The sequence below is a fragment of the Prunus dulcis genome, chromosome 5 (genome assembly GCF_902201215.1).
Source record: "Prunus dulcis chromosome 5, ALMONDv2, whole genome shotgun sequence".
NCBI lineage: Eukaryota > Viridiplantae > Streptophyta > Magnoliopsida > Rosales > Rosaceae > Prunus > Prunus dulcis.
The window spans coordinates 17301861-17325335 of NC_047654.1; the positions used below are offsets into that span (position 1 = coordinate 17301861).

General features: G+C 38.1%; 9 protein-coding genes across 10 annotated transcripts; 3 read left to right on the forward strand and 6 right to left on the reverse strand.

The window, feature by feature from the left end:
- Positions 1-194: 194 nt before the first annotated feature.
- LOC117627021 (cyclin-dependent kinase D-3) lies at positions 195-4683 on the reverse strand. The gene is made up of 8 exons (XM_034358891.1): positions 4350-4683; positions 3219-3517; positions 3021-3129; positions 2146-2271; positions 1328-1563; positions 916-1239; positions 643-773; positions 195-538 (listed from the first exon to the last, which is right to left on the reverse strand). The coding sequence occupies exons 1-7, from the start codon at positions 4452-4454 to the stop codon at positions 716-718; spliced, it is 1257 nt and encodes a 418-aa protein (XP_034214782.1). The 5' UTR covers positions 4455-4683; the 3' UTR covers positions 195-538; positions 643-715.
- Positions 4684-5131: 448 nt separating this feature from the next.
- LOC117627026 (probable glutathione S-transferase) lies at positions 5132-6162 on the forward strand. The gene is made up of 2 exons (XM_034358896.1): positions 5132-5556; positions 5632-6162. Exons 1-2 carry the CDS (start codon positions 5248-5250, stop codon positions 5998-6000), a joined length of 678 nt encoding a protein of 225 aa, XP_034214787.1. The 5' UTR covers positions 5132-5247; the 3' UTR covers positions 6001-6162.
- A 562-nt stretch (positions 6163-6724) lies between these two features.
- On the forward strand, positions 6725-7748 carry LOC117627027 (probable glutathione S-transferase). Its single transcript, XM_034358897.1, has 2 exons — positions 6725-7055; positions 7243-7748. Exons 1-2 carry the CDS (start codon positions 6747-6749, stop codon positions 7582-7584), a joined length of 651 nt encoding a protein of 216 aa, XP_034214788.1. The 5' UTR covers positions 6725-6746; the 3' UTR covers positions 7585-7748.
- Positions 7527-9383, reverse strand: LOC117627025. 2 transcript variants are annotated; one of them, XM_034358894.1, is made up of 4 exons: positions 9075-9383; positions 8683-8865; positions 8532-8591; positions 7527-8064 (listed from the first exon to the last, which is right to left on the reverse strand). In XM_034358894.1, the coding sequence occupies exons 1-4, from the start codon at positions 9300-9302 to the stop codon at positions 7777-7779; spliced, it is 759 nt and encodes a 252-aa protein (XP_034214785.1). In that variant the 5' UTR covers positions 9303-9383; the 3' UTR covers positions 7527-7776. The 2 variants fall into 2 exon arrangements, with proteins under 2 accessions (XP_034214785.1, XP_034214786.1); XM_034358895.1 differs by having other exon boundaries at positions 7963-8064; positions 8545-8591; positions 9075-9360.
- Positions 9384-10240: 857 nt separating this feature from the next.
- LOC117627019 (ATP synthase subunit beta, mitochondrial) lies at positions 10241-13573 on the forward strand. Its single transcript, XM_034358887.1, has 9 exons — positions 10241-10998; positions 11227-11302; positions 11420-11508; positions 11805-11922; positions 12011-12114; positions 12200-12358; positions 12459-12683; positions 12787-13098; positions 13210-13573. Exons 1-9 carry the CDS (start codon positions 10546-10548, stop codon positions 13321-13323), a joined length of 1650 nt encoding a protein of 549 aa, XP_034214778.1. The 5' UTR covers positions 10241-10545; the 3' UTR covers positions 13324-13573.
- A 295-nt stretch (positions 13574-13868) lies between these two features.
- Positions 13869-15576, reverse strand: LOC117627023 (loganic acid O-methyltransferase-like). The gene is given in 4 exon segments (XM_034358893.1): positions 13869-14376; positions 14486-14656; positions 14659-15144; positions 15279-15576. Coding segments are annotated over 4 exon segments (1059 nt in total). The 5' UTR covers positions 15354-15576; the 3' UTR covers positions 13869-14049.
- A 1312-nt stretch (positions 15577-16888) lies between these two features.
- On the reverse strand, positions 16889-18312 carry LOC117627028 (loganic acid O-methyltransferase-like). The gene is made up of 3 exons (XM_034358899.1): positions 18124-18312; positions 17324-17971; positions 16889-17215 (listed from the first exon to the last, which is right to left on the reverse strand). The coding sequence occupies exons 1-3, from the start codon at positions 18196-18198 to the stop codon at positions 16889-16891; spliced, it is 1050 nt and encodes a 349-aa protein (XP_034214790.1). The 5' UTR covers positions 18199-18312.
- A 487-nt stretch (positions 18313-18799) lies between these two features.
- Positions 18800-20625, reverse strand: LOC117627022 (loganic acid O-methyltransferase-like). The gene is made up of 3 exons (XM_034358892.1): positions 20465-20625; positions 19383-20045; positions 18800-19301 (listed from the first exon to the last, which is right to left on the reverse strand). The coding sequence occupies exons 1-3, from the start codon at positions 20558-20560 to the stop codon at positions 18963-18965; spliced, it is 1098 nt and encodes a 365-aa protein (XP_034214783.1). The 5' UTR covers positions 20561-20625; the 3' UTR covers positions 18800-18962.
- A 721-nt stretch (positions 20626-21346) lies between these two features.
- LOC117627030 (loganic acid O-methyltransferase-like) lies at positions 21347-22830 on the reverse strand. Its single transcript, XM_034358901.1, has 3 exons — positions 22705-22830; positions 21784-22440; positions 21347-21682 (listed from the first exon to the last, which is right to left on the reverse strand). The coding sequence occupies exons 1-3, from the start codon at positions 22795-22797 to the stop codon at positions 21347-21349; spliced, it is 1086 nt and encodes a 361-aa protein (XP_034214792.1). The 5' UTR covers positions 22798-22830.
- Between the last annotated feature and the right edge of the window lie 645 nt (positions 22831-23475).

Consider the following 23475-nt stretch of genomic DNA (forward strand, 5'->3'; position numbering starts at 1 on the left):
GCCATTTTACACGTTCATGTAACTTTTACAGATGACAAACCAATTTATAAAGTGCTATTGTCCATTTTTGTCTCGATGCAAATGTTTTTTGAAAGTTTTCTTGACCACAAATATCACATATTTAATTAGCATCAAATGGAGCAATTTGGATTAGAGAATAATCTCCACGTATACACAGGTCACAAGGAACAATAAAAACGACAACCTGGTTCCAGTGCATTTGAGTCTCTCGTCTTAAAAAATACAAGGTATATAGTTCAATAACAGAATAAATGTTGGTGACTTAATTAGTAATTACCCTGAACAATTAGACTACTCTCAGCCATCAGCTAAACAATAAAATCATAGAAGAAAAAGTGAAAGAACGAAATACGCACAAAAAAAAAAAAAAAAAAAAAATGACAACACGAAGAGCCCTCAAAATTTAGCCTTACATGGGCCACGGTACAAATGATCTGTTTATCACAATTATTTTTAAGCCCCCAAACATAATTCTGCATCGTGTTTCTCTTCGACTTCACTGAATACTGTCTCCTCCCTATAATCTCGACAGAATAGCCAATGAAAACCTTGCAAGCAGATATATAAAATAAAATGGAGACAATTGCATATCACAACATACTTCAAACATTAGCCACATACCTCATTAGTGTGGGAACATCAATCTTACACCTCTCAAACAAATAATATATATGATTCCGTATATCAAATGTGCTTATTCAGGCTGTTGGAATTCAAGATCTAGTTTCCTCTTTAGATGCGTTCTGTCAGCACTGCAGAAGAGAAAGAAAACAAAGAATTTTATATCTCCAACGTTTAGATTTCACTTCAAGCTAAAGTGTCAACTGTCATGCAGATTTGTGTGAGTACAGAGGTTTAAAAGAATTAGAAAAGACCATGTAAAAAGTGATTTACCTAGTAATTGTAGGTCTATTTGGAGGTTTTGCTCCAAAGATAGAAAAATCTACTGACATCGGCACCGGTTCATTCCTGCTTGTATTTTCACCAGCAGCCTGTCTGGTTTCACCAACACGATCATCAATCCTATCACCTTGGTATGCATTTCCTTCAAAACCCTCACGATCTGGCATCACTCTCCTTGACTTTCGTGGAGGTGATAACACAGTAGGACCATCATTTGGATTAAAATCTGAAACCTTAGAATTGACAGATTCTCGCTTTGGAGCAGGTCTAGGAAGTTTATCTGGATAAGTAGGCAAAGGCGCAGATGTAAAGTACCTAAACAGGACCACACGGAGATCACAGGCAGAACGAAAAGAGAAGACAAAAAACTCTAGATCCCAATTCAATAGCTAGAGTCAGATACCTGTGCTCTAATGCCTGCTGCACGGATATCCTAACTTTTGGATCATAAGTAAACATCTTCGCTAACAAATCCAGGGCATCATCACTAGCCACTGGAAACAATGACCGCAAAGGGGGTGCTGGAACATATTGGTATTCCACATAATCAGGAAGAAATACCATATCAGGCCATTGAGAAGGCGTTGGAGTCCCAAAAGCCGCAAAAATTTTACCTAGTTGATCAATATCACTTGATCCCTATCAAATATTGCAAGCCAAACCAACATATAATCAGAAACAGCCGCAACCAGTATAAACTTTATTTATAGACAGCCTATGGAGAGCAATAAAAGAATTACACATGATCAACCATTGCAAAACAAACCTGACCGGTAAGAACTAATAAAAAGCAAGGCAGATTCATGCTATTCAACAAAGCAAATTAAAAAATAATAATTCATTACAGTAGTCAGTAAAAAATATTGGCCCATGAAACCTGCAGTAATTCTAAAACCAAACAAACAACAGAAGAAAGGCTAAAAGATCTATTACTGGAAGAACTATAATTCATTTAAACTGGATAAACATTCAGAAGAAATGAGAGAAATCTGTTCAAAAGTAAAATGATCCCAAAACTGAGAGGTGCCTCTTATAATGAACTCAGAAAGATATAACCCAATACAGGATTTTTTCTTACCATAATATAATACCTAACAAAGTTCCGCCTGGTTTTTATCCATTACTAGAAACAAGAAATTTGTAAAACTTAAAAGCCACATATTTCCAATGGAAAACAGTAACCACAAAAACAGAGTTTCATTACTACAAATATTGCTTCACCTGCAAAAATGGTCTGCGTAGGAGAAGTTCAGCGAATATACAAGCTGCAGCCCAAACATCCACCCCAGACCCATATTGCTTGGTGCCAAACAACAGCTCAGGTGCTCTATACCATCGAGCAAAGACCTATTCAGATGTGTTAAGGGGTTATAAAGAGCTTGCATCTAAAAGCATGCAAATGATTTAAAGAAAATGTACTTCTAATGGTACATAAAATAAACATCATCTTTGTTCTCTAACTAAGCTTTGAAGGAATCCGCCAAATAATCAAATATTTCAAAATAATTTCCACACCAGATATGCAGTCTATTCATGATGTAAGAAAATAAAAATGAGAAAAACGTCCAGTTTTAGAAGACTAGTTGTTGTACCATCTATGGAAAGTCTTCCTATCTTAAAGCCATTCAAAAAACATTTCATTCTTAAAGCAATACCTCCAGATTTGTTTTATATATTCAGCATATATATTATAACGACTAATACCAGTATCAACAAAAACAGTTTCAACAAGATAATAAAAGAAATTTTTTTCTAACAGCAAAAAGCTACACAGTACACTGCCATTAAAACCTTAGCATGACTCCCACTTTCTCGAGTGCTATTTTCACTAGCAGATGAAACTAAGTGAAATATTAAAATTTAGCTTCGGTTACATGAAATCAGTAAAAGAAAAATTTTCCGTCCTCCCAAACCCACATGATCCACAGATACATTTGCTACCATAAGGGGATGATAAAACATTTAATAGTAGAAACAGGATACATTCCCCACCATGGAGAGGACGTTTCTGGGACAGGTAAAGGACAAACAAAGTTTGCAAACTATACCTAAAGAGATCTAACTCAGAATACCATCAATATAAGGAGAAAGCATACCTGATGAGTGAACCTGCGATCTGGGCTCCCAAATACTCGTGCTAAACCAAAATCTGCAAGTTTAAGCTGTCCGTTAGGTCCTATCAACAAGTTGTTAGGCTTCATATCCCTGTAAAGCACAATTAGCAAACATCTGAGACAAATGATAACAAGCAAATAATGACCTACAAAGATCGCTTCTAGACACAAAAGGGCTACCTGTGTAAAACCCATTTCTTGTGGCAAAAAGCAAGTCCTTTTAAAGTCATCTGAAGATATGACTTTATGTCAGCTGGTGATAGGAATATATTTCGGTCACGTATAACAGCTTCAAGGTCTGTCTCCATGAACTCAAATACTAGATGCAAGTTTCCTTTATGGGGGAATGCATCAATCAACTCAATTATATTTGGATCCTTCAGCTCTTTTAGCAGTTTAATTTCTCTAAGTGCTGTAAAATTCACCCCTTCCTTTTGCTTCCCAAGCCGAATTTTTTTAATAGCAACTGTCTGTCCTGTCTGCAAAAGAAATGTATTGAAACCAAATCATAAACAGACGAGATTACTTATCAAAGTCATAATGCTGCATTCAGTTTGCAAATTAAATAAAAAACAAACAATGAAGGTGTACAAGAAAACGAAAAGGAAACTTTAAACAGCCAGCCACCACTTCAAAAAGAATAACAATTCATTAGTGGCATTTTGTAGCCAAGAAAGGTGAAAAACCAAAAAGACCAAGGAGGAGCATATGCAATTTACCATTCTCCAATCCTGGGTCAGCATAACAGCGAAAAAAAAGACAAAATTAGGTTAACAAATTTCATTTCGAGGGCGACTAAATATTAAATGTCTGCATTAAAACCCAATTGAGGTCAAGTTGCTAGGTATGAAAAGAAAAAATTAGTTCGAACCTATAATTTTCCAGGACTTTGAGACCCAGGAAAACAAGACCCTCAACACAAAGCTGTTTAGCTTTACGTCTCCAGAGTCTCAATTTCATAATTTAACCCAAACAGCAAGAAGAAAAGAATAGGTTTGCATGTACACATAAATACAATTACACAATCCCATTTAATATTTCACTTCCCCCCTGCTTCTTCAGCATCCAAACCCAAAGACCACCAATATAGAAGAAAAAGTGAAATTGTTTTCCCTGTCACGACTCAAATTTCTGAGCAGCGAAGCTAGTGCTAAACCAAATTCCACGCACACATACACAAACATAACGAATTCTCAAATCTTTTAAACTCGAAAAAGTCAAACACAGCAAAAGAATTTAACAAAAAACACTTATCCATAATTTTTTTTTTAAAAAAAAACCCTCCGACGAAAGCGAAGTGTTGGGGCTTACCTGAGTATCAATGGCTTTGTAGACGACTCCGTAGGTACCTTCACCGAGGACCTCGCGCTTCAGATATCTATCGGCCACTTTCTTCGATAGATCGACCTCTGCCATTGCGGTCTCGGAGTTATCAGTTCACTAAAGATTTTCTTTATTTACCGTTTTACAAGTGAGATTTTTGGGTGAATCTGCTATTCACAATTGAGAATTTGCTAGGCAAATCATTTTCCAGAGAAAAAACTCTAGGGTTTTAACATTGATGCAGACAAGAAAGCCGTTGAAGGCCAGAGAGAGAGAGAGAGAGAGAGAGCGTGTTGAAGCAACGTCTATGGGACTGTGTGTATAGACTATAGTGCTATTTTTGTTATTCTGTTGTTTCCTCGGAGGGTCTGTTTTTAATATTAACGTTTGTCCGGGGGTGTTTTAGACTTTTCAGCCTCTCATATCTTACAGTTTGGACTTGGGCTGAGGAAGGGCTCAGCCCAAGATTAATTAACATAGTCCCGCCCATCCCATATTCAATATTCATAGGCCTGCCCGTATTTATTTGCTTGGATTTTTCAGTCTGCGTCATATTCCGCAAGCAATGATGTCCTCAACTGAACAAACAAGAAGAGTCTTCCTCTGTGATTTTCTTTTTTGGGATTTTTCATTTGAGGTAAATTCAATGTTGGAGGTTATTATATAATAATATAGTATCCGTTTGGGCAGATTGAATGCTAGAAATTGACCTATTTTAATTTTTTAATATTCAAAACATACAAAACAATAATGTATGTTTGTTGACTATTGATTGAATCCATCCATGAAATGAAATGAAGCTGTTGTTGAACGTTCTGAATTACAAGATCCAAAACCCACCCCCATAAATATTATCAACAAAATTGCTACAAGGTGTTGATTGAAAATGGAAGGTGTGAAGCTGGTTGCCACAACTCAAAGCCTGTTCTGCACAAGGATTGAGTGGGCTCTAAAGCTCAAGGGTGTGGAATATGAGTACATAGAAGAAGACTTGAGAAACAAGAGTCCCATCCTTCTCAAGTATAACCCTGTCCACAAGAAGGTGCCTGTGTTTGTTCACGACGACAGAGCCATTGCCGAGTCGCTTGTGATCCTTGAGTACATTGATGAGACATGGAAGGAGCACCCCTTGCTACCTCAAGACTCATATGACAGAGCCATAGCTCGCTTTTGGGCTAAATTTGCTGATGAGAAGGTAGTACCCTTTTCCTCTAACCCCAATAAAAGCTTTCTCCCAAACTATTTTGATCTTGTGCTTGCTTATAACCAGGTTGTGTTTGGAGCATGGAGAGCTTGCACGGCGGCGGAAGGCGAAGAGAAGGAGAAGGCAATAGAGTCTGCACTAGAATCACTAGCATATCTTGAGAAGCAGATTGAAGGGAAGAAGTTTTTTGGTGGAGAAGAAATAGGGTATCTAGATTTAGCATTGGGATGGATACCTCACTGGCTGAATACTATGGAAGAAGCTGGAGGCATGAAGCTACTTGAAGCAGAGAGGTTCCCATCTCTGCATGAATGGGGTCACAACTTCATCCAAATTCCACTCATCAAAGAATGCCTTCCACCCAGAGAAAAGCTCGTCAACTATTTGAACGCTAGCCTCACTTACCTGCGTTCATTATCCGCCAACAAACCCTGATCTCAATTAGTTGGCTTGGCTGCCAACAGAAGAGAAAATAAAGAAACATTTTTATTTACATCTGAATCTGATTACTGTTTTGAGTCTTACTACTGTTGCTATTATGTATTGTTTTTACTTCCCATTTGGGCTTGTGTCTTGCTTATGTATTTGTCTAAACTAGAATTAATGATGCATTATCTTTCTAATTGAAAATCCAACTTTTGTGCTACCTTCTTGGCATTGCATTTGGATGGGATACAACCAGACCAGCTGAAGACATATATTTACTGACTTGTCAAACAAATAAAGCAGTTCAAAGTAAGGCAGATGGACCTAAAAAAAGTTAAAACTATGGCCGTAGTCGTGTGCGTGCACTTAGTTTTCTTTGACACATCAAATTTCTAGAAGAGGGTCCAATTGCCCATCCATGGATCATGATGCCAGAAACAAATTCTATCCTTAGTTTGAAAGTTCAACCGACCACCCTTGGATATTTTCATTCATGGCTTCCCTATGTAAGAGATGAGATATATCATATGGGAAGCTGGGGCCACTCAATATGGTCATGTTGGTAATTAAAATTACTAAATAAAATCAATTATTTATGGACTTAAGAGTCATAAATATGAGAGTTGGACTTAATTACAACTTTCTCTTCAAGAAATGAACTGACAGACTTTTCCAAATCCCACCTGTATAAAGTTCAAACCAAGGCTTCAAAAGATTGAAAGCTTGGTTCAATTTCAGAACTTGCAGGCTTCAAAATGGGAGATGTTAAGGTGATTGGGGCCTCTCTAAGTCTTTTTTGCTGCAGAATTGAATGGGCTCTGAAGCACAAAGGGATAGCATATGAGTACATTGAAGAAGATTTGAGAAACAAGAGTCCCCTGCTCCTTCAGTATAATCCCGTCCATAAGAAAATCCCAGTGCTTGTGCATGGTGAAAAACCAATTGCGGAGTCCCTCATCATCCTTGAGTACATAGATGAAACATGGACAGAGAACCCTATGTTGCCAGAAGATCCTTTTGAAAAAGCAATGGCGCGATTTTGGGCAAAGTATGTTGATGAGAAGGTAAACAATTTGTGATGGATTTTAATAGCTCTCAGTTTGAGAGAGTTTGCTATTATTACAAGACTCAGATACATGCGCGCAAACACAAACATATATGAATGCATGTATATGTATTTATACATTTATATTATACATACATGTATTGAAAAGAGAAGCTAATAAGTTTTTCAATGATTATGAAATGCAGTGTGTGATCAGTGCATGGACTGCTAGCCGTACAAAGGGGCATGAACAAGAGAAAGCATTGGAGTCAGCACAAGAATCACTCCAACTTCTGAATAAGCTCATTGAAGGCAAGAAATTTTTTGGAGGAGAAACCATGGGCTTCCTAGACTTTGTAGTGGGCTCATTACCTAACTGGCTCAAATTCTTAGAAGAATTTCAAGGCATAAAGCTATTTGATACAAAGGAGTTGCCATTTCTTCACGAATGGGCACAGAGATTCACTGAAATTCCAATCATCAAAGAAAGTATTCCAAAGATAGAAGATCTTCTCAATTACAGCAGGGCTCAGCACAAAGCCAAATAATGTCAAAGAGGAAAAACATAAAATAAAGTGGTTACAGATAAATTTTCGGCTTAAAATAATGTAAAAGAGGCATGACACAGCCTTGATAGCATATGTTACCTTTCCAATTGATTGTAGTCCTGATATATACGTATAATATGATCCATAAAAGGATATTTGACATCTATGTTTGAGTTAAATTAAACAAGAAAATCAAGATATTACACGTCGACAGCGGCACCAGAAAGCAGTTCCTCCACTTTTGCCTCGACCAACTGCTAATTCTTCATCAATGTAAAACCATATAAAGAAGGGATCCTTCGTGCTAGGCTCTCTGTCATCCTTTTGGCCTAGACTGATCTCTAAAGCTTTCAAAGGTCCAACTTTTATCCGGATACACTCGAAGATGAAGGCCAGTATTCTCTTCTTCCAAGAAAATCTTCCTTCAAATGTTAAGCATCCAATTGGCCCAAAATACACTCCATTCTCAATTCTCTTTCCCTGATAATCCAGGCAGACGTTTGTTAATCTCAAAAGTTGACAAGCAACAAGGAAAATGCTACTCATGCCTATATTTTCCTTGGCTTATTATTGATGATGAAAGCTTCTAGGAGCTCTTATCTGGTAATAAACAACAATATCAACACAAGTGATGTTTGACATATGGAGAATCACCATAGGAAAGAGCAAGGCAATAACAAAAGCATCAAGCATCACATGCAGGCTCTAAGAACACACCCCAATTGAAAATCGCAGAGAAACTTGACTATGCTGGTTGTAAAAGCATCAAGCATCACATACTCTCAGAAGAATTTGTAAAGGGTCGTTGAGGGTTGGAAAAAAGAGCATCAATATTACTCAGCCTGAGTTTTTTGTCCCCTTTTCCACATTTTCTACTTTTTTTTCAGAGATTTTGCTCTCTACAAAATGTAGGCATGAGTAGTTGAAATAGAGATGGAAAGGCTTACAGCAGCATCGAACCTCTGAACAGCTGTAATAGGGAAGTAGCGACCACCCTTCAATTCCTTCTGCAAATACCACAAAAAAACAATGTTCATTTCTAAGATAAATGGCAAAAGATGAACATGGTTATGCCATATGTGAAAGAATTACACTGACCTCAGCAGTAAAAATGAGCATCCAGGTTCTGCCAGGGGATTTTGATCCACCAAGCGTATCGAGAAACCCGGAGGGGTCAAGTTTTGCCTTCTCAATGACAGATAGAGCAGAGAGAACCTCCTCTGCAGCCACCCGTCTTGTTTTTGCCGCATTCTTGAGCACTTTCACACTCTCCTCAACTTCCTTAACCCAACAATAACAGCACAACTTAATCAAAAAATGGTCTCAAACTAGAACAACACACTTAAATTCAAGTCAATTATTCTCGAGAAATTTAAACAAGATTGTGCTACTGATGTTGTGTCCTGCTTGTAATTGGAAATCTCAGTTTCTTTAGCATGAGCCAGGGTTACTAACTATGCATCTGAAGATAAAATAAAGGAAAAGCATACTCTGTTGGGCTGTGGTTCCTGGACAAGTAGAGGTGTGGTGGTGGCACTTTGTTCCTTGCCATCAAGGGTTGCTCTGGTTCTTGCTCTGGGAAATTTGAGAATCAGATTGCGGCTTGTGGCCTTGGCATGAGGTGGGATTTGGAGGGGAAAACTTGAGGGTCTGAGTCTGAGGGATGCTTGAGAAGAATTCAAAGCCATCAAGTAGGACACTGCTGTCTGTGAGCCCATTGCTGTCACTCTCTATAAGGCTGGCATGCAATTCTCTCCACCTTTTGTGTCTTGAATCTGTTGATCCATTCATTCACTTCTGTTTCCAAGGGGATTAGATTTTTATATTTAACCAAAAAATAATGAAAGTAATAATAATATTGAAGCAAATAATAATAATAATAATAATAATATTATTATTATTATTATTATTATTATTATTATTACAAATGATATTGAAGAAAGGAGAGGGTGCAAGGATAAATGTGGAATAAATGATCTTAATCCTAAACTATTTTTAATTAATTTAATGTAAGTGAGGTGAGAGTTCGGTTCGAAATCAATACAATTTAGTTAATTTGTATCCGATTCAATATAAATTAGATTGTGATTTTTTCAATCCGATCCAATCATATTAGATGTTTAAATCCAATCCAATTGATATTAGATTGGATTGAATTGGATTATTGGTTTTGATAATAGAAAAAGACAATAATGAAATATTAAACATTTATACTTAGGTTTAATCTAATCAAACATATTAATAGACGTAAATGTAAATATAAATGAAATACTAGAGAAAATTGTTTTGATTATATAATATATAAAACATAACACCATTAAATGACTTAAAATATCCATAATCTTTTCAACTACAAATACTTAAAAGAGCAAAATAAGCATAAAATTAACCATATTAAATTGGAGTGGATTCTTAAGTAAACTGTCATATGATCTAATTATATCAATTTTAAAAATTATGAATCCAATCAAATCCGCCAAATTATCAAAACTGATTAAAATTGAATTGTATCTATTAATTTGGACGGATTGAATTGAATCTTATACACCCTAGGTGAGACTTGAAGTTGTTTGTAAGGACGCCTAGTGGCCAATTGGCCTTAAACCCTTTTAATAAGAAAATTTGGGAAATGGAAATATGTGACCCAAATAAAGGAAAACGGATAACCCGAATAATTAAAACGAACCCCAAAATTCCAGGCGTGAAGCAGCGTTAAAAACCACATTTTGGCATCTTCCCTCATTTCTCTCTCTCACTCTCACACTCTATGAGTCTGTCTGACTCTGCCTTTCTCCCAATCTCCTCCACCCCCAACCACACCAGTGCTGGTGTCAATCACCTAATGATCAACGCTCTCACACCGATCATCTTCTCCACCAACTGGCCTGAGCCTTAACATAAGAAAAATAAAAGAGCTCTCATTTCAGATCAGAATTATCAAAACACCATAACCAGCCAACCATGTCCTCCCGCAAGCTCCTCTCGACTCTCATCCGTACCTCTCTCCGCCGGACCGTCGCAACGACCAAAACCGCAGTCCCCAGATCCCCCCTCACGCGGTCCACAGGGTATCTCCTCTCACGTGTCGCCCACTACTCCACATCATCGGCTGTCGCACCATCTGCGCCTCCCAAACCCGCTACACAATCTGTGAGTGGCAAAATCACCGACGAGTTCACCGGAAAGGGGGCCATTGGCAAGGTCTGTCAAGTCATCGGGGCCGTCGTCGATGTTCGGTTCGACGATGGCTTGCCGCCGATCCTCACGGCTCTCGAGGTCTTGGACAACTCGATCCGATTGGTGCTTGAGGTAGCTCAGCATCTAGGCGAGAACATGGTCAGAACCATTGCCATGGATGGGACCGAAGGGCTTGTTAGAGGTCAAAGAGTCCTCAACACTGGCTCTCCTATCACTGTAAGTTCCTATTCTCTCGCTTTCTAATTTTGAAAGTTGTAATCTTTTTTTCTTTTTTTTTTTGGGTATGCTGGTTGCGTTTGGGATCATACATTTATGTTGTTATTGTGAATGTGTGTTTCTCAGATTATCTCGAGCAATATTTTTTTTCTTTTCTTTTCTTAAAGAATTTTTTTTAATGAATGGATGCGGATTTAAGACTCTCATATCTAAAATTTGTATCTTTAGGTGGCAGTTGGTAGAGCCACCCTTGGCCGAATTATGAATGTTATTGGGGAGCCCATCGATGAGAGGGGTGAAATAAGTAAGCAGCAGCAGAAGATCTTAACCTTTTTACGTTATTTTGCATTTTGAGTATTTGTAAATAGTATTCAGCAAATAAATGATACAACTTAATGTTATTTTGTTTTCATTTCATCAGAAACCGATCATTTTCTACCAATCCATAGAGAAGCTCCAGCTTTTGTTGAGCAGGCAACTGAGCAGCAGATTCTTGTCACTGGAATTAAGGTATGTCTGTGGTCTGCTACATAAATAATAGATATCATAGATTCTAAGGAAACTGAGTCCAAATTCAAGGTTAATGGTGGTGATGCATACATTTGGATTGCCAAATTCTGGAAATGTTATTGGTTTCTGTTCTGTTTGTCACGATCATTTTTGGACTGACAGAGGTGAAGAGAGGACCAAGGACAATTGGTGCTTTCTTCTGTGAAGTATTAGTAATTTTTTTTAAAGGAAAACTTGTCTTCTATCGCTATCAGCATCAACAGAAACCAATAAGATTTTTGTCTGATGTTTTCAAGGTTGTTGATCTTCTTGCACCTTACCAAAGAGGTGGAAAGATCGGGCTCTTTGGGGGTGCTGGTGTCGGGAAGACAGTGCTTATTATGGAACTCATCAACAACGTAGCAAAGGCTCATGGTTAGTTTCATCTAAATGCACTTTAGTTATCCTCTTCTGTTGAATATTGATTTCTTGAGTTATAAAATGTTTCATCCTCCTTCTGCAGGTGGTTTCTCAGTGTTTGCTGGTGTGGGAGAACGCACAAGAGAGGGTAATGATCTGTACAGAGAAATGATGGAAAGTGGTGTCATTAAGCTTGGAGATCAGCAGGTTAACTTACTGCCACACTACATATTAACTTTTCCAATTTTACTTGGCATTGTGTTCTTCTGAAAGCCATTCCCTTGTGTTGCAGAGTGAGAGTAAGTGTGCTCTTGTGTATGGTCAAATGAATGAACCCCCTGGTGCCCGTGCTCGTGTTGGGCTCACAGGGCTGACTGTGGCTGAGCATTTCCGAGATGCTGAAGGACAGGATGTGCTTCTCTTCATTGATAACATATTTCGCTTTACTCAAGTAAGCTCTCTCTCCACACACACAAACACATGCATTTCGGTTGATATATTTTCTATTTCTTCTGACCATATGCTGCCATTTCGTTGTCTCTGTTCTCCAGGCTAACTCAGAAGTGTCTGCTTTGCTTGGTCGTATCCCATCTGCTGTCGGCTACCAACCTACCTTAGCTACTGATCTTGGAGGACTTCAAGAGCGCATTACTACAACCAAGAAGGGTTCCATCACCTCTGTTCAAGCTATTTATGTACCTGCTGATGATTTGACAGATCCGGCTCCTGCAACCACTTTTGCCCATCTTGATGCCACCACTGTGCTGTCACGACAGGTATATTGTCTTTTAAATTAAAATAAATTTTGAAGCAGGAATCATTACTCATTTTTTATTGTGCACCATATGCTCTTAAATCTAACAACTGGTTGATGGTCAGATATCTGAGCTTGGCATCTATCCTGCGGTTGATCCCTTGGATTCTACATCTCGCATGCTCTCCCCTCATATTTTAGGAGAAGAACACTACAACACTGCTCGTGGTGTTCAGAAAGTTCTTCAAGACTATAAGAATCTGCAAGATATTATTGCTATTTTGGGAATGGATGAGCTCAGTGAGGACGACAAATTGACTGTTGCTCGTGCTCGTAAGATTCAACGGTTCTTGAGCCAGCCGTTCCATGTTGCAGAAGTGTTCACAGGAGCTCCAGGAAAATATGTTGAGTTGAAAGAGAGCATTACCAGCTTCCAGGTGATCAACTTTTTCTTTTCTGAATTGGTCATTACTTATTTTTCTGTATCGATTGATTTAGGTGCCTACCCATGCCATTCTCTGATGTGCTGTGGGATTTCATTTTTACAGGGAGTTCTGGATGGGAAATATGATGACCTTTCTGAGCAATCGTTTTACATGGTTGGTGGAATTGAAGAAGTCATTGCCAAGGCAGAGAAGATTGCTAAGGATTCTGCTGCTTGATCACTTCCAGTTGGCATTGGCACTGGCAATGCTGATGAGCTTCAAAAGAAAGAAAAAAATATCGAGGAGAAAACTAGCTTTTTCATTGAGGAAAGGATTTATTTTTGGTAGGGGGGATTGTATTTGGTAGAGAATTGAGGAGTGGGCAGATTCTGTTAGGTCCCTTTCCTTCTGTGCAATAAGGTGTGCACTCATATGTATTTATCTATTTATAATCATTTGAGTTCTACGCGAAGGGTTTCTTTCGTCTTGTCTCGTTTTACATCTTGTCTGGTTCATCTTTTTTTAGGTTTTTTATTTTATTTTCTTGTACTAAATTCCAAAGAAAGGGAGGCAATAAACTTGAACCTCACCGGATGATAGCCAGTAACTGCAATGCAGTTTGAGTTCAGCCCACTAATTACTTGAGAGAACCAGTAAGAGAAGAGAGGCCTGATATAAAAATAATGAATAAGTAATTTAACAAAAAGAACATTGTCAAGCAGAAGAAAAGAAAACATTATTGGAAAGCAAAGACCCATAACAGTTGCCATCGTCAAGCAGAAGAAAAAAATAACATTATTCTTATTTTATTTTTCACTCATTTAATCTTTTACATTGACAATTGAAGAACATTAATTCTTCATTTATTATCTTTCTAACTAAAATAAAAAAGAGCTACAACGATTGTTAGGAGCTTCAAATCTTCAAAATGGCTGATGAACTAGAGAAAGCTGCATTGTTTTGTTACTCAGTTGCTCTGCGTTTGAGTAAAACAAACAAGCTAACTGATTTCTTTGATTCGAGGACGGAGGAGGATTCTTCAAGTTTCTTGCCAAATGAATCAAAAAGCTCATCCATAATCTCATCTCCGAAATGCTTCCGAATCATTCCCTCCATTCCGGATCTCACACCAATGGCAAACACCTTAGGAGGTGGTTTTTCCTGTGTCAAGTTTTCCATTATTTCTGCGCTGAAATATCCATTCGCTTTCACAATCGCTTCTACTTCTTCCAGAGAAGCGATATATTGTGGTATATTAAAGCAGTCCACTTTTTCTTCAGAGATGATACCCTACTCAGCAAAATAAAAAGGTCAGTTACCAGCTTAAGCTAAGCAGCATATCTTTGTCTTTATTACACCATATATATGATCTTAAAATTGAAGCTGATTAATTTCTTACCTTCTTGGCCATGTCCATGAGGCAGGATCCAAAGAGTTCTTTCGCTGTATTGACGAAAACTTCTGTATGAGAGATTCCATTGGGGCGGCCTGGGACAACAAAGGCCATCAATCCTCCACACACAATCTCTTGGGCTCTAGCGTTTAGAAAGCACTCCATGTCCTTGGCATATACTGAGTTGTGTATGCCTTGACAACTTGGTCTGCAGACTTCGAGTAATGAATCCTCCCTTTGTTCCAAGCAGGAGAGTTCATGTCCACCACTTCTTCTGGCACTTTAGAGAGACATTGGAGAGCATATGAAGAGTAAGCAAAGTGAAGAAAGGCCTTGGGAAATAAACGAGAATAAAAAGAGCCTGGAACACCCGTGGCGTAGTAACGCCTGTCTGGAGGCAGAGATTGGAAGAGCGCATTGAAATCATTGGAGATGTGATCACTGAAAAAAACTTGGAACTCGGGGAGTTGAGAATTGTGTCCTTGGCTTTGATACTTTTGCTCCACAGCGTCCACTATGTTTTGCACTGCATGGAATGTGTTAGGCCCTACAGAGCAGCCTAAATCTGTAACTCGAAAGGTGTTTGAAGAAGAGAAGCTTTTGATATCAAGCTTTTCAGAAACTGCTTCTTTGATCAGTTCCTTGCCAGCATCTATAGCTTTTCTCTACAAAAAAGGACAAGCTTGGGTTACTTTGCATGAATTTAAGCACAGCAATAATACTGGAAATAAAAAAAAAGTACACCGAAAAATGAAGTCTTTGAGACAACATTGTGATAATTGAGAGTGACATGTTGCACCTGAAAATTAGAGTTCTTGCTGTAGCTGTAGAGGCCATCTCCACCGTTCATAGGATATGCCACCAAATCTGCCATCTCTATTGTTGTTTCTCCTCTATGATTTTATCTTTTGGATGAATAGATCCTCTTCCTTTGAGGATAAGGGCCTTATTTATTCCATTTGGAAATCTTGACCAGTAAAAAGAAACAGAAGGAAAATTCTTCAGATATTCTTGTGGCTGCTGCAAGTTAATTATTATTTTTTCATCGGAAATGAAGCCATTGATGGAGTAAAATGGCCGCCAGCCAGCAAGAGAAGTATGACATTTATTCTTTAAAATATACATGAAATTTTAAAAATAATACAACCCTAAACTGCAGATTCATAGGACTAATATATCTGGGTCTGAACATCAACACGCTTTTGGGTCAACGTTGGATCTTGGACGGAATAGAATGCTGTCATCGACTCATCATGGAGTCATTACGTTACGTGGTCATATTTGGCCAAAAGGAAATTAAAGTAATCTAGATGGGTTATATGTCGTCATCCCATGCATCAGGCATGTTACTCAAGTTGTCAAATTTGCATGGACCATTAAGATGCTGCCACCTGACGTGCGTTACATAATAAGAAGCTTCTATAATCTGATAACTTAAAAACTCCCCTCTTGAAAGATTGCTCTGTGCGGTGCCTGCTCTATTCTAAGAGCTGCCTCTAGTTAAAGAAGACAATCAGAGCTTTTTGAGGTATTAAAAAGACGCATATACCTTCCGAGGTATGAAAAAGACGCATATATCCATCTTATATCCCATCATTGAAGTTGACTTGATTAAAACTCAAAAAAAATTTAACGATAAGACTAATCAACTGAATAATATAGAGTTGATGAACCATTTCAACGAATAATTTAGTTGATAGACTAAAATGTAACTCGGGTATAAGTTTGAGAACCATTTAAGTAAATAATCCTTTATCTATTTATAATCATTTGAATTCTACGCAAAGGGTTTCTTTTGTCTTGTCTCGTTTTCCATCTTGTCTTGTTCATCTTTTTTTCAGGTATTTTATTTTATTTTCTTGTAATAAATTTCGAAGAAAGGGAGGCAATAAACTTGAACCTCACCAGTTGATAGTCAATAACTGCAGTGCAGTTTGAGTTCAGCCCACTAATTACTTCAGAAAACCAGTAAGAGAAGAGAGGCCTGATATAAAAATGAATTAATAAATAATTTAGCAAAAAGAACATTTCCAAGCAGAAGAAAAGAAAACATTATTGGAAAGCAAACCCATACCAGTTACCATTGTCAAGCAGAAGGAACAAGAACATTATTCTTATTTTATTTTTCACTCATGTAATCTTTTACATTGACAATTGAAGAACATTAATTCTTCATTTATTATCTTTCTAACTAAAATAAAAAAAGCTACAACACTGATATTGTCCTAAATTTAACTACCTACAAAGCACAATAGGTGTGGGGCTTTATCACAAAAAGACTCTATAATATTAGTAGTATAACCTTTCATTATATATTGTATTGTATTTAGTTAAGTTTCTGATGTGGTATTGTATTTAGTTAAGTTTCTGATGTGGGACTTATATTCTTAAAAAAGCTGTATTGTTTTGTTATTCAGTTGCTCTGCTTTTGAGTAAAACAAACAAGCTAATTGATTTCTTTGATTTGGGGACGGAGGAGGATTCTTCAAGTTTCTTGCCAAATGAATCAAAAAGCTCATCCATAATCTCATCTCCGAAATGCTTCCGAATCATTCCCTCAATTCCGGATCTCACACTAAAGGCAATCACCTTGGGTGGTGGTTTTTCCTGTGTCAAGTTTTCCATTATTTCTACGCTGAAATATCCATTCGCTTTCACAATCGCTTCTACTTCTTCCAGAGAAGCAGTATATTGTGGGATATTAAAGCAGTCCACTTTTTCTTCAGAAATGATACCCTACTCAGCAAAATAAAAGGGTCAGTTACCAGCTTAAGCTAAGCAGCATATCTCTGTCTTTTTACACCATATATATGACAGTAAAATTGAAGCTGATTAATTTCTTACCTTCTTGGCCATGTCCATGAGGCAGGATCCAAGGAGTTCTATCACCGTAACTTCTGTATGAGAGATTCCATTGGGGCGGCCTGGGACAACAAAGGCCATCAACCCTCCACACACAATCTCTTGGGCTCTAGCATTTAGAAAGCACTCCATGTCCTTGGCATACTGAGCTGTGTATGCCTTGACAACTTGGTCTGCAGACTTCGAGTAATGAATCCTCCCTTTGTTCCAAGCAGGAGCGTTCATGTCCACCACTTCTTCTGGCACTTTAGAGAGACATTGGAGAGCATATGAAGAGTAGGCAAAGTGAATAAAGGCCTTGGGAAATAAACGAGAATGAAAAGAGCCTGGAACACCCGCCACGTAGTAACTCCTGTCTGGAGGCAGAGATTGGAAGAGCTCATTGAAATCATTGGAGGTGTGATCGCTGAAAAAAACTTGGATTTCAGGGAGTTGAGAATTGTGTCCTTGGCTTTGATACTTTTGCTCCACAGCATTCACTATGTTTTGCACTGCATGGAATGTGTTAGGCCCAACAGAGCAGCCTAAATCTGTAACTCGAAAGGTGTTTGAAGAAGAGAAGCTTTTGATATCAAGCTTTTCAGAAATTGCTTCTTTGATCAGTTCCTTGCCAGCATCTATAGCTTTTCTCTACAAAAAAGGACAAGCTTCAGGTTACTTTTGTATGAATTTAGACAAGCTTCTGATTACTTTTGTATGAATTTAACCACAGCAAAAATTATTGAGAGAAAAAAATTAAATGAAATCTTTGAGACAACATTATTGAGAGTGACATGTTGCACCTGAAAAGTAGAGTTTTTGCTGTAGCTGTAGAGGCCATGTCCACTCTTCATAGGATATGCCACCAAATCTGCCATCTCTCTCGATCTCTCTTGTTGTTTCTCCTCTATGATTGTATCTTTTGGATCAATAGATCGTATTCCTTTGAGAAGGGTACTGAAGTGAAGGGCCTTATTTATTCCATTCGGAAATCTTTATTCTTGGGTTGACTGTAAGTTTATTATTATTATTTCATCGGAAATGAAGCCATTGAGGGAGTAAAATGGCCGCCAGCCAGCAAGAGACGTATGACATTAATTCTTTAAAATATACAGGAAATTGGAAAAACAACACACCCTTAAACTGCAGATTCATAGATAAAATGTTTTTCGGTCAACGTTGGATCTTGGAGGGAATAAATAGATAGAATGTTGTCATCGACTCATCATGCAGACAAAATAGAATTAGCTTGGAGTCATTATGTGGTCATATTTGGCCAAAAGGAAATTAAAGTAATCTAAGATGGTTATATGTCATCATCCCATGCATCATGGATGTTACTCAACGTCAAATTCAAAGCCAAATTTGCATGGACCATTAAGATGCTGCCACCTGACGTGAGTTACATAATAAGAATTTTTTATTTCTGTTCTAAGAGCTGCCTCGAGTTATTGGTAGATTAAAGTTTAAAGTGTCCACTTTCTCCAAACTGATGAAGATGTTTATTTTTTGCAAATCAAATCAGCAATCACAAAGATGTCCAAGATGTCCTCTAGTCATAATAAAACCCCCCAAAAAGAACTATGAGCTAAAGGAAATCCAGCTATAGATGTTCACAAATACCAAAACACCGCATGTTTAATCAATTTGCCTTGCGTTTAAGTGCCGCCAGAAAATGAGTTGGCTTCCCTGACTCAATCTCAAGGATAGAGAGTTGCTCTTCAACTTTCTTACGGTACCGGTCAAAGAGCTCATCTAAGATTTCTTCTCCAAATTGCTGCTTGATGAGCCCCTCCAAGGCAGCTCTCAGATGAGATGCCAATTGTTCCGAGACAGTGTCATCCACCGGCACCCGAGGTAAGTATTCCAGTCTCTCTATGCTAAAAAATCCATTTTGTTCAACGGCAGCCTCCAGTTCTTGGGGAGACATGTAATACATAGGCAGATTGAAAGAATCTACTTTCTCTTCGAGAAGAGCACCCTGCAAAAAGGAAAAACACATAGGGGTCAGTCAGAATGCTGCAGTAAAACATAAATTTTGAAGCAGTGGATCATTGCTTACCTCTTTAGCCATGTCCATTAGGCAAGATCCTACAAGTAGTAAGGTCGCATTTGCCACAGAATCAGAATGAGAAGAACCATTGGGGCGGCCTGGAGTGATAATTACCATCAATCCTCCATGCACAATCTCTTGTGCCCTGGCATGCAGGAAACACCCCATGTCCTCGGCAAATTGAGCTTCATAAGCCCTCACTACTTCATCTGTGGAATTTGAGTACTGGATTCGTCCTTTGTTCCAAGCTGGACTGTTTCTGTCCACTACTTGTTTTGGTACTCTAGAAAGCCAATGAAGGGAAAAAGAAGAGTGAACAAAGTGAATGGAAGCATTAGGAAATATCCGACCATAGAAAGAACCTCGCACACCCACGGCATAGTATGGCCTGTTCGGAGGGAGGGATTTGAAGAGCATGTTAAAATCATTTGTGGTATGATCATTGAAGAAAACTTGAAATTCAGGGACTTGGGAATTCATCATTTGGGACTGATATTTTAGCTGCACCGCCTCGAGTATGCCTTCAACCGCAGAAAATGTATTAGGCCCCGTAGAGCAACCCAAATCTGCAATGTGGAAGGTGTTGGACTTGGAAGATAACAATATGTCTATGTCAAGCTTTTCTGCAATTTCCTTGACTATAAGTTGCTTGGCAACATCCACAGCTTCTCTCTGCAAAAGCAGAGATTGAGCATGCTACTTGTAGTTGAGGTGCGATCCATGGTGTTAGTTTGTTCTGTCTCCAGAACAATCCAATTCACCTAATTCATTGGATTTTGGTTAAGGGAACAATACATAAGATGATTATCTCTTAGTAAGTACAAAGTTTTCCCAACTCAAAACAATAACTATATGAATGTAACAGTCACTAATTACAAATACCTAACGGGTAATTTGAATACAAATGAATATTTCAGATTTGGACTAGAATTTACACAATCAACAAAATGTACAGACAACACAGCTTAAATGAGCTACATTATCAATATACATGCAACATGTAATTTCTATAATTATTACTATGAAGTATTTAACTATTAGATTCATCAGATCAGACTACATCTCACAGTAAAAAAATACTAGAAAATAACCTGGAATGTGGAGTTCTTGGCATAGCTCTTGGGCCCATCCCCACTTTTCATTGGAAATGCTTCACAGAATTTACTGCTTTCCTGTGCTGCTGCCATCTCTGTGCTTCAAAGTTCAAAATTTGGTAGGAAACGAAAAGAGGAATTGACTGGTCGTGTTTTCCTGTTTCTTTTGTCCTTTGGTGTTTTCATGTTCTTTTGTCTTTTAAAAGACAGCGACAGATCCATTTCACAAGATCCTCCCCTTTTCTCCTTTCCTCCTACTCTCTCCTCTTCTCTTCATCTGAGACGTTCAAATTATGTAATCTGATGGTCCTCCTCAATCGCTACTTCAGGCGAAAGTTACTCTTCACCAAATTTTCTAATTCCTATTATACCCTTACGTTTCCATGGGTTTTTTTATTGTGCAAATTCCGGATACATCATTCCTAAATGGAAGCTGCATAGGAGACATCATTGCAGAAATAACGAACTCAACAACAGAACAGGATGCTGCTCTGTTTTGCATGGAGTTTCTTATTTCTGCTTCATTTAAACAAGTAAACATCACATGTAACCAAGTTTTTTTTTTTTTTTGGTTGAAAATAAGCGATAGTATATTATTGATGAACAAACAAAAGTACAAAGCAAATATGTGCGAATATGGGTAAATCTTTTCCGGTAACCAAACACAACAATATGTAACCAAGTTTTTAGAAATTGGACTCAAGGCTGATGGGTAAACCCAACTCCCATGATATAAGAAGCAAATGGGAAGAGTACTATATTATGATTCCAAACATGATTTAAATAACATCTGCCTCTCAGGTTAGGATTATATCTCTACCCTTCTTATTATAGCTAAGAGGCTCACCAATTTATATATGCAACATTTTTACATGTCAACTAAGCCTTGCGTTTAAGCACAACGAGGAAGCTAATCGACTTCCCTGACTCAACGGCTGAGGGTTGCTCTTCAAGTTTCTTTTGATACAAGTCGAAGAGCTCGTCTAAGATTTCTTCTCCAAAATGATGTTTGACGAGCCCTTCCCCAGCAGCTCTCATGTGAGATGCAAATAGTTGGGTCTTAGAGACATTGTCAGGAGGCTTGACAGCAGGTAAGTTTTCTATGCTCTCTATGCTAAAACATCCATTTCGTTCTACAGCAGCTTCCACTTCTTGGGGAGACATGCAATACATAGGTACGTTAAAAGAATCCACTTTCTCTTCACTAACTGTTCCCTGCATAAAAGAAATACACACAGTTGCCACATGGAAATGTCTTGTGCAATTCTAAATAAGCAAAATAATTGTAAACCATACAGCAGTTAATCATTGCTTACCTTCCTAGCCAAGTCCATGAGGCAAGATCCTAAAATTTGAAAGGTAATATTGGCCCGAGAATCGGAATGAGGGGTACCATTGGGGCGCCCTATAATGATAAGTAGCATCAGTCCTCCATGCACAATCTCTTGTGCCCTGACATGCAGGAAGTACTCCATGTCCTCAGCATATTGGGCTTCATAAGCCATTACTACTTCATCTGTGGAATTTGAGTAATAGATTCTTCCTTTGTTCCACGCCGGAGTATTTCTGTCCGCTACCTCTTTTGGTACTCTAGAAAGCCAGTGAGTGGCATAAGAAGAGTGAACCATTTGAATAGAAGCATTTGGAAATAGGCGACCATAGAAAGAACCAGGTACACCCGCAGCATAGTATCGTCTGTTCTCCGCGAGGGATTTGAATAGCATGTTAAAATCATTTGGGGTATGGTCATTAAAGAAAACTTGAAATTCAAGGATTTGAGAATTCAGCCCTTGGCTTTGATACTTGAATTCCACAGCTTCAAGTAAGTTTTCAACTGAAAAAAATGTATTAGGACCAACAGAGCAACCGAGATCTGCAATGTGAAAGGTTTTGGACGATAACAAGGTTTCTATGTCAAGGTTTTCTGCAATTGCCTTACTTAGAAGTTCTTTGGTAGCATCCACAACGCCTCTCTGCAACAGCACAAAGTATGCAAGTTACTTTAGTTGAGGGGTCATATAATTAGATCAGCTATTGTGTATATATATATATATATATGACATTCTTGGAATTTCATAACAGTAATTAAATGAGTTTCGCAGAAGAAGAAGAAATGTTTTCTTTTGCATTGTATTTGAACTGAAAACTGAGCTGTTTCAATCAGAATCAGAACATGCCCATTGAAGACCTCTTTAAATTACTAAATTGCACCTAAATTCCTTGTAAAGGATGCTAACCTGTAAAGTAGAGTTTTTGGCGTAGCTGTTGGGCCCATCTCCACCATTCATTGAAAATGCTTCTGAGAGTTTACTGGTTTCCAGTTCTGCCATCTCTCTCTCTCTCTCTCCCTCTCTCCTCTGTTTTCTTTGAGGGGGGAGTTATGGCATATTTGTATTGCAGGGATCAGTATGACTATTCTGCTACTTGACATCAACCAAAGACTAATAAATCAATTAAGAAAAGCAGAAGACAATTGAAAAAGTCCAGAGTGCAAGACAGATTAGTCATCTTTTTCTATGTTAATTTTTTCTTGTTAAATTCAAAGGACAGAACCATTTTATACATAATATTTATGGTTTATTCAATATTGATGGCTCCAAGTAATAAAATATCACACTTTGAGCAGCTGATCATTCTTAGCTCCCTAGCCAAGTCCATGAGGTAAGATCCTAAAAGTTCAAAGTTCATATTTGCCGGAGCATCAGAATCAGAGTACCGTCAGGGCGGCCTGGAATGATAAGTACCATCAGTCCTCCATACAAACTCTTGTGCCCTGGCATGCAGGAAACGCTCCATGTCCTTGGCTAGTTTCCTCTGCTCTTTCTCGTATGAGGGTGGTTGTTAATATCTACAACTATCTACTGAGATATTAATTCATGCAAGGAAAGAGCTTCAAGCATATGACACATCAACTGCGCATGCAAAGCACTTCAAGTTGTCATGAACTACATGCCAATATTAATTATTAGGCCATAGGTTTTGTACACATTACAAGCACTGTCTCTCAG